At 52.5% G+C, this 9,813-nt stretch overlaps 1 protein-coding gene across 1 annotated transcript; it reads left to right on the plus strand.

Annotated features, from left to right (window-relative positions):
• The first annotated feature begins 592 nt into the window (after positions 1-592).
• HOXA11 (homeobox A11) lies at positions 593-3,166 on the plus strand. The gene is made up of 2 exons (XM_069586767.1): positions 593-1,415; positions 2,831-3,166. The coding sequence occupies exons 1-2, from the start codon at positions 692-694 to the stop codon at positions 3,061-3,063; spliced, it is 957 nt and encodes a 318-aa protein (XP_069442868.1). The 5' UTR covers positions 593-691; the 3' UTR covers positions 3,064-3,166.
• Positions 3,167-9,813: the final 6,647 nt, after the last annotated feature.

A 9,813-nucleotide genomic window follows, 5' to 3' on the forward strand; every position in this document is an offset into this window, starting at 1 on the left:
GGCAAGCCACGAGGCAGTCACATCCACGGCTGCGAACCCTGGCCCCGAAGGGGGTCCAGCCAAGATCGGAGGCAGAGGTGGTTTCCAGAGCAAGCCTGTGGGAGGGGGACAGCGCAGAAGGAGGTGCGAACGCGAGCCTCCAGGCGGATAGATTCCAAGACCACGGACGGGCCACGCAGCGACGAGCTCCCACCCGGCCACCCCCAGCCTGTGGCATCCCTCACCCGGGGAGAGGTGGGTGGCAGTTGAGCTCTCTCACCGCCCTCGGCGCACTCAAGGGCCAGCACCGTGCAGCTGAGCACAAGCAATTGGCACGGGGTAGCACCCAGCCTCGCCGCGCGCCGGGAGGCCCCCCAGCCAACATGAGTTACACCGGCGATTACGTGCTTTCGGTGAGAACACCGAGTGACGATCTGTTGCTTCCCCTGAGGTGGCTACAAAGAAAGGAAGCCGGGGAGGGAGGGGGGGAAAAAAGGAAAGGGGAAAAAAAAAAAAAAAAAAACGGACTCGCTCGCAGCTTGTCAATTTCAACATCGGGTCACATGACCAGCACCTCCCTGCTAAGGATGGGGATAGATTTCCACGTCAGCTTACGTCTCCAAATTTCTACTTCACGGATCCGCTTCAAAGAGGCAGCTGCAGTGGAGAATCATGTTAAGCTCGGCTACTGCGGAGAGCCCAAGGTAGCCCAATGATGGATTTTGATGAGCGTGGTCCCTGCTCCTCTAACATGTATTTGCCAAGTTGTACTTACTACGTCTCGGGTCCAGATTTCTCCAGCCTCCCTTCTTTTCTACCCCAGACCCCGTCTTCGCGCCCAATGACATACTCCTACTCTTCCAACCTGCCCCAGGTCCAACCCGTGCGCGAAGTGACCTTCAGAGAATACGCCATTGAGCCCGCCACTAAATGGCACCCCCGCGGCAATCTGGCCCACTGCTACTCCGCGGAGGAGCTCGTGCACAGAGACTGCCTGCAGGCGCCCAGCGCGGCCGGCGTGCCTGGCGACGTGCTGGCCAAGAGCTCGGCCAACGTCTACCACCACCCCACCCCCGCCGTCTCGTCCAATTTCTATAGCACCGTGGGCAGGAACGGCGTCCTGCCGCAGGCTTTCGACCAGTTTTTCGAGACGGCCTACGGCACCCCGGAAAACCTCGCCTCCTCCGACTACCCCGGGGACAAGAGCGCCGAGAAGGGGCCCCCGGCGGCCGCGGCGACCTCCGCGGCGGCGGCGGCGGCGGCGGCGGCGGCAGCGGCCACGGGCACGCCGGCAACTTCAAGTTCGGACAGCGGCGCCGGCGGCTGCCGGGAGGCGGCGGCGGCGGCGGAGGAAAAGGAGCGGCGGCGGCGCCCCGAGAGCAGCAGCAGCCCCGAGTCGTCTTCCGGCCACACTGAGGACAAGGCCGGCGGCTCCAGTACGTATAAAAGGCAGCGCGCCCTGCGCTTTATGAAAGGGGAGTTGGAAGTCTAGCGCAGCACCGCTGTTAAATTTTTATATGCTGTTTTATAAGCATATAAGGTTTATGAAGGGCCTTTAGGTTTCCCCCCAACAAAACTTTGTTATAAAAGGCGGGATCACGTGGCGAGTGCTGAAATTGGCCGTGAAATACCCACCGGCCAAGGCATGCCTGCAAAAACAAAACAAAACACAAAAAACCTCCCTTTTCCCCTTTTTTTTCCCTTCTCGGCTCCCAAGCCTAGCAGCTCGACCCCGCTCGGGGCCAGCTCGGGGCTGGGGAGCCGGAGGTGGGCGCCTGTAAATTCTCCTTGCAAGGGTTCGGGAGCCTTTGATAGCGAGGTAATCCGGAGATTTTTATAAAAGCCATGTGTTGCGCCGGGACTCCAGTCCCGGCCGGGATTCAAAGGCATCGCTGTTTAACGATGGCGCTAGGAGCGTGTTTAACAGATAAAATAGCCCGCTTAGCTCGAGCAATATATTAAAAGAAACAAATTAACCCAAAGTTGGCCTTTTTGTCCAAAGGAAGCCATTTTCCTTGGGCGCAGTGGCAATTACGTGTGCTGCCTTCTGTCCGACTGCATGTTACGATTGTTATTCAATCTGTCAAAAGCGGGTTTTTTCTTTACTTCTGGTGGCGTTTTATTGAAAGGGGTGCAAGTCGAGCCTGCCCGCAGCTCTGGGAAACCCCTCTGTCCTCCAGCCTATCGGGGACAGCACCCCAGCCCTGCCAGAGCACCAGGATGGCTGGGTGGCCTTGGTCCTTAGGGAAGGCCCGGGGTAGGGGGCTTCCGCTACCCCCTCCCCATCCCGCGGAAGCCAGGGGGCTGGCTGGGGAGGCAGGAGCTGATGGCCAGGACTTAAGCTGACAAAGACCCGGCAGCTGCCCCCAGATGTTAACGAGGGCCGAATCCCGCCGTAGCCGGTAAAGTCTGGGGCTGGGGCCGCCTTTACTGCCTCGGGACTCGGCCGCCCAGGTGCTGGAAGGTGAAATGGTCGTGGGCGGCTGTTTGTTTAGTCTGGCCGGGCTGGAGGCAGCCGGCACCCCCCACTCGCTGCTTTGAAAGCGGTTTCCGCGGCACTAACTCGCCTGTTGCAGTGAGGAACCCTCCTTTCTGCTCCGGAGCAGAGTAAGCAGCTTCCCTGGGGGCCTATCTAAGGAGCTCGCTTTTATCCGGAGCTGAGCCTCCTCCCGCAGCCTTTCCCCCAGCCGGCAGTAAGAGCCTGAAGGCAGGGACCTAGTGGGGGGACCTTGCTTGGGCTTGGGGCAGGGCTTCCATTCCCTGAGGCCAGCCCTTTCCCTTCACTTGGAGCTCTGGGATGGATTGCAACCGTCACACCTGGCTCACTCCCTGCCTCTTTCGGCCTTCACAGGTGGCCAACGAACCCGAAAGAAGCGCTGCCCCTACACCAAGTACCAGATCCGGGAGCTAGAGCGCGAGTTCTTCTTCAGTGTGTACATCAACAAAGAGAAACGTCTTCAACTATCCCGCATGCTCAACCTCACTGACCGTCAGGTCAAAATCTGGTTTCAGAACAGAAGAATGAAGGAAAAAAAAATTAACAGAGACCGTTTACAGTACTACTCGGCCAATCCGCTTCTCTAAAGGCTCCAGCCAGCTGGACCTGGGTGGGGGGCTTCATACACAGGAGATTATATGCAGATTTTGCCCTTGACAAGGTCAAGGCACATGGTGACTTTTCAAGAAAGGAGATGTGCAAGAGAGGAAAGGCAATACACGGAGACAGCCTGGAAGGAGGCCGTCCCGTGGTGGTTAAGATTTCTAATGATACTTGGATTCAGAGAGTTGTGCACCAACAACGAGAATGAATGGTTTGGGGCCTCTGGTGGTTCACCTTTGGAGACTGCTAGAGCTATGGGCTGGGTGTGGTCTCCATCAGGGACTGGGCACCCTTCCCAGCCCCCCAGGGAAAATGATCCCAACCCAGGACCCTCCACATGGAGCCTGGTCACCTCTAGGACCCCTGTGTCAAGATCGCCAAAGCCAATTCAGTTTGGGAAAAGGAGAAGAAGGAAAGGGGAGGATTCCTAGATGTCGGATTGGGGCTGCTTTCCAAAGCTAATGTGAAAGATGACTGGATTAAGAGGTCGATGCAAGGTGGGAGAGAGCTGTTGATCCTTGAGGGGAAAACTAATTTACCATCCCAGGTGGCATCACGGGCTCGCTACTCTTCCTAGCCACTCCCTGAACTGTCCTAGGCCCGAGCTTCTAGCAGTTGACTGCCTTCTGCAACCCACCTAGTTTTTCCTACCGACGAGGGTCTTCGTCTGGCCTGCCACTTTAGGCCTAAAGCCTAGTGGCAGAGCAGACCATTCCCTGAGGTGGAAGACATCAAAAAGCCTAGAGGCTGCACCCAGGCCGCTGGCCCCCGGATCCCTGCAGGAAATGCCTGTGGAGTGCGGCAATTTGGCAAAGTCTATGCCACACTTAATTCAAGCTTGGATTTGCTCAGTGAAGCGGTGGGCCTGGCCAGCAGTCCACAGCCATAAGGGGCTTGAGTCTCCCAAACACCTAGTTTCCACGCCTCACTCTGCCCTTCGCCACCCCAGAACTGAGCTTGGAAGCTTTCGGTGACCTTCCAAGAGCTCAAGAGTGATTTGGAATTATTTTAAAAGATAAATATTATATTATATATATATATTTCCCTGCAAGAACCAAAGTGAATTTTAAAAGATGCAATGTAGAGGGGGGAAAAAGATGATGAAGAGAATATTTAAAGGCTCTATCTGTTTACAGTGTTCCACGGTTAAACTCACTCACTGCTAAAAATATTTGAATGTATGCTTCATACAGGGATGGTGTTCAAAAGACTTGTAAATAAAGGAACCATAACCTATTTTGTTTGAACACTTTTTTTTTTTTTGCCATTAGTTGATTGCCTTTGGGGTATTGGAGGGGATGGGAAGGGTGTTGGGAATGGTCTTTTTAATTTTTTGCAATATTTGAAAAGCATTAGGGAGATACTCTGAGGTAGTTCAGCCAGTCAGGGTCTGGGGACCTCAGCTGAGAAAGGTAGACACCCTCCCATTAAATCTCCTCTGCCTCCCCATGTGAAGAAGCGTCTGGTGGCTCTGCATGTAAAGGGAGTAATGCCCTGTCCTCCGTTCTAGCCCACCGCGTAAGTCGCACCATGTATATAGGCGACGGGGCACAAGGAAAATAAAGACTGTGGAAACTTGAGTATTGGGTCCTGGTGTGACATTCCTCTCCCTACTCGCCTTTTACTGCCAAATGTCACCCCCACCCCCCCACCCCCAGCACCACTATCTCCTTAGGAAAGAGGCAAGTTACGAGGCCCCTGAGGAAGTGGGGAGGTGGCTTATTCAGGGTTTAACTCCATTAGAAGCCAGGCTTAGGAAGTCAAGGTGAATGGCCAGGTCCTTTGGGGAAGTGGGGGTCTCAGGAATGAATGGGGTATCCCAGGGCCTGGAATATGGGGCTTCATCCCCTCAGACTGACCCAGCCCTGAGAGAAAGCCTTGGGACTTGAGGTGGCCAATGGGTCTGATCCCAGGCTGGGCTCACTCATCTCCAGACTAGAAGGCCTGAAGTGGAAACACTCTAGGGTCCCCTGGGGAGCCCTTCAGCAAGGGGGAGACTGGTCTGGGTACAAAGAGCAGACTCACAGGAGTATCTAAGGGCGCTTTCTCCCCAGCTCTCAGCTGAGGCTGCCTTTTCCCTTTGGGGAAAGAAAGATGCTGGTTTTCTTTGTTTCCTGCCTTTGAACTTCTGCCTTAAATTTGGACATCACCCATAACCTTGAGGGGCAGGGTGAAAGGCCAGTGCCTTTTGTTTGTCCACCCCACCCCCACCCTCCACCCTCCACCCCACCCACCCCCACTGCCCCCCACTCCACCCCACCCCACCCCATCCCACCCCACCCTATCCCATTCTCTCTCCCTAGCCACCCAGGCAGGATCAGAGAGAGCAGCAGAGGGGATGGAATTTGGAGACAGGCCCCAGACCCCAGACCCCCGCTTTGTTTATTTGTTTGTGTGTTTGTCTAACTGGCGCGACTGGGGAAATCAAGCTCAAAGGGAAATGGGACAGACCCCGAGATGAATGTCTAGGTTGATAGACAGACACACAGAGGTGAACAAGGACTCTCCTGCGGGGCAGGGAGGGAGCGGACAGGGAAGCCCAGGATTTAAGGAGAGACTTCCTTTGGGACGGTTAAAGATTAACCAAAGTCTCACAAGTTGCTAGGGAGAGTCTAGCCAGGAGGACTGTTCGACGGCGGGCGGCGGCGAGCGGGCGCGGGTTTGATTTCTGAGCCCTATAAAAGCCCATCCTCCGATGGCTGTGACAATGTGGTCGTAAACCCGTCCGGGGCCGGCCAATTTGCATATTTGGAATGCGCCGCTATAAACCCGGCTGGGGTTTTGCAGCAATTTCTTAGATGTAAAAATGAGATCTCTTTAGCAGCGGGCTGGGCACATTCTCTCCTTCTTGTCTCTGACTTGAGCCTGCTCTCCTCTCCCCGCTGCGGGCTGGAGTTCGGGCCGGGTCTAGGCGCTCGGCCGCCACGAGATGGCGCACTTCCGATCAATGTCAAAGCCGCCGGGGAGCGGGGAACCCCAGCGCGATTCTTGGCCTTTGTTTGCTTCTGATACTAAGAGCAGCACGTTACCTTATTTCACTTGTCCCGCTCTCCTCCGTATCAAAAAAAAGGGGGCTCACCTTCAAGAAGTGGTTGGCGCTGTAATTTAAAGCAACGCGCTTTCTCTAGGCCTCGCAGGCGTCGCGGCGCGGAGAAGCCAGCTGTCCCTTGGCAGTGATTTCGGAAATGTGTCAAGGTAAGAGGCCCCAAGTTTAGCAATTTCAATCTGGCTTGGGCGGGAGCGGGGCCGGGTGTCTGAGCAGGGCTGGGGAAAGTGGCTGGGTGTGTGAGCTCGGGGGTGACGCTATAGGCGCTCAACCCACCCCACCCCCCTTCTCCCAACGCTCCCTAAGGTTGGAAAGCAGGGGAGGCCCCACTGGAGAAGTTGACGGTTTTAACTCTCTGCGCCAGCATTTCACCTGAGGCGATCTTTAGATTTTGTAGAAATACTCAGAACGGGATGAACAGGGATGGGGAGCATCTTCCTGGCTGTGCTGGCATACGGGCTTATAGTGGTTAAAAAAAAAAAAAGGAGATGGCGGGACTGGGGAAAGCAGAGTTTCTCCTCTAAACAATGAAGTGGTCAGCGACTGTGGTCACTGGGGCGGGCTTATTCCCTGGGGCAGAAGTCAGGGAAGTAGTTGATTTCCTACTAGGTGCGTTCTCTAGGTTTGCCCAACAGACTGGAGGTAACCTTTGTTCCAAAAAAGGCCAATTAGGAGAAGTCGCATTATATTTTTGAGGCTGCCAGAGAAACCTGTGTTGCTTATTTGGACTGTACCGCTATAAACCTGGCTGGAGGTTTGCAGCAATTTTCTTAGATGTAAAAATGAGATATTTTGCATATTTTGCGAACATGCAAAAATTGTATTGGTAAATACATTTTCCCAAGGCTGGAAGTGGGAATAAACTCTGATCAAACAATCTCTCCATCAGAGTTGTCATAAAACAAGTTTAAAATAATCATGTCACTTACATTTCGGAAGCCAAACTCAAATTCCCTCTTTTTCTATATTTAAATTTTTTATTCCAGTGTGTTTTCATTAGTTTCTTGAAATGGTTATTTTCTTTTTACAAATATACCGTGCATGGGTTAGTGGGGTGGGGGGAATCTTAGAGAAAGTAGATGCTGCCTGCCGTGTATGAGTGTATAATTTTGCCGATCACAGTCACCAGTCTTTGTTGAGTATGGTCTCTCAAACTCTGCCAGAATAAAGCAAGGAGTGGGCGCCCACACAGTGCTCTTTGCAGCCTGAGCCTTTCCTAATATCGTTTCCAGGCCAGAGGCAGTTTATGATGGACAAAACTGAGGATACTGCAATTGAGGGGTGTATGTGAGGCATGTACGAAAAAAGTCTCCAACACTTCCCCCATCAGGAGAGAAGGGCCAGTTCAGTGGTTGGATTTAGAAAAAACTTTTAAGCAGGTTGTTTAGGGATAGGTTGTTTAGGGATAGGTTGTTTGATTCTAAGAAGACACATCAAATACTGCATCCCTGAAAATGCTGACATTCTTAAAGACGAATGGGAGAATCAGGCCTTTGCTCCTTCCAAAATTTAAACTATGCGGTAAATACATGAATTGAAAAAGTCCAGAATTTTTGTTAAAGCCGAATATGTCAAAGTAGCATTTATTTTCCCTCTCCGGGGCGGCATCTCCACTCCACAGCCGATCAGATAACACTGCGCCCAGAAAGCGCTGAGAGCAACCTCCAGATACGAATTGTTTACTGGCTATCTCAATCTCAGTACCTGGTATTCTTTGTAAGATTTTTTTTTATAATATCAGTTTATTATTTCCCGTAGTTTGCAAGGGCCTACTCAGGAGAGGGAATGCACTTTCTGTAAACTGCAGGGTAATTCTCAACAGAGGGCTTATTTCACTAGCCTGGCATTTACTTCAGCTCCATAGCTGAATGGGGTGTAATGAACCAGGTAGAAATGAGCAATATTTACTCCTAAATAAAATGTGGGCCCCGGCAACTGCACAGGCCTGGTTGAAGCAGGCAGACACTAGAGAGTTTTAGGTCAAATGCATTCTGACCACCAAGAGAGAAATTCGGCAGCTGGGAAAGAGTAGGAAAGAGAGAAAAAGGAGGCAAATGGACGAGAGGGAAAGAATATCCAGAGGCCGACCATTGAGTTGCTTTTCTTAATTTCTTGGGGGTGGGGAACCCTGGGAAAGCTGAGATGATCAATAAATGGAATATTTTATTGAGGAAGGTAACACCTCAGTGTTACAGTCTGGGGAGTGTGGAGCCTTGGGGGCAGTCGGGGATGCTGGGAGCTCCGAGACTAACTGAGAAGGCAGCAGGCATTTGACTTGAGCTTCTGCTGTGTGGATATCTTCTTGTCCAAACCAGCGGGGCAAGCCAATCTGTGTCCCAAGTGCACTCATAGGCTCTCCATTCACTCTCGCTCTCGGCTCAGCAGTAGAGGCAGAGTGGCCAACCTGGGCCAGAGAGAAGATCCCACACTGGCTTACTTATTCTGTGGTTTTTTTTTTCCCCCCAAGCAAGAAACAGCACAACTCAACATCCCATTTGGCTTATTAGAAGCAGGGAAAAGATGCTAGGGAGAAACATCCAACTCTCCCCAAAGGTCCGTGAAGACTCAAGTGCCAATGCCATGGTCTGTGAGCTCACAGCCGGCTTTCCGCCTTCTCTGCTCTTCAGCTGTGGTGGCCTTCTCATAAGACACGGCACCAAAATGATTATTTGTAACCTTGGTTGGAGAGTGCATGCTCTTGGATCCCAGTCAGCCTAGAAGGCCATTTGGCCACCCTACAGAGCTCTGACTAGACAGGGCCCGAGCGCCTATAGCCGGGAACCCAGCTTGTCTTACAAGTCAAACTAGCAGGGCTACTGAATTCCCACAAGGAAAAGGCTTTGGTGGGGGGGGGGGGGGGGATGTCTGTGAATTCCCTGGAAATGACTGGGTCAAATTGTGGGAATACACAGATTTGCATTTTTCACAGGGTAAGAGTCAGAACATGGCCTTAGATTTACCAAAGGGGGTCCAACTTTCAAAAATATTAAGAAAGACAAGTTTAGATCATTGTCTTTCACTTTATTTTATTTAGCCTCCACTATCAAGCATTTTTCTCCTGTGGCCACTGGCCCTTCTGAACCTGTGGCCTGGGAAGATGCTTTTTGCATAATTTTAACTGAAAAGCACCCAGTCCTGGCCCACTTGCCTGCTGGGGCTCATTCTTCTCTAGGGACCCTCTCCTATGCTCAGAACCTACTTCCCCCTGGGCAGAAATTTCCTGATAGGCATGAACTGTACTAAAGGGCAAAGCCCCCTTCTCAGCCAGTCCTTGGCTTTGTGGCATTTCCCAGTAGCACTGCTGAACACAACAGTCCCAGTCAGTTTCACTCTCCTGACAAGCTGGGTAAGGACCAAGCCCATCTGGGGAAAGGTCCTAGGCTGCCTTACTCTGAAACTTCTGGTCCTCAAGTTCGTTGACCTCGTGGGCCTAGCCTGATGAAAATTTGCCTTGGCCTTGTGCGTTTGAGGCGTTTGAGCAATACGGAGAGCGAAGGACATTTCCTGATCTCGGCACCGATCCCTTACTTGATTCGGCGGCGATGCTACTGCCGCCTCAAGAATCTGTCGAATTGGAGCGAGTTGGCGCTCTCCTTTCCTACCTCTCTCTCTTTCCTCTCCCTCTCTCCTCTTCACTTTTCCTTTCTTTCTCTTTCTGTTCCTCTCTTCTCTACCCCAGAGGCCCAGT

The sequence above is a fragment of the Ovis canadensis genome, chromosome 4 (assembly GCF_042477335.2).
Source record: "Ovis canadensis isolate MfBH-ARS-UI-01 breed Bighorn chromosome 4, ARS-UI_OviCan_v2, whole genome shotgun sequence".
NCBI classification, from domain to species: Eukaryota; Metazoa; Chordata; class Mammalia; order Artiodactyla; family Bovidae; genus Ovis; species Ovis canadensis.

Excerpts from the sequence above, each read along its gene's own strand:
- HOXA11 (XM_069586767.1), top strand. The coding sequence starts at position 692 with ATGATGGATTTTGATGAGCGTGGTCCCTGCTCCTCTAACATGTATTTG. Across the intron at positions 1,416-2,830 it reads GGACAAGGCCGGCGGCTCCA|GTGGCCAACGAACCCGAAAG; the intron begins GTACGTATAAAA and ends CGGCCTTCACAG.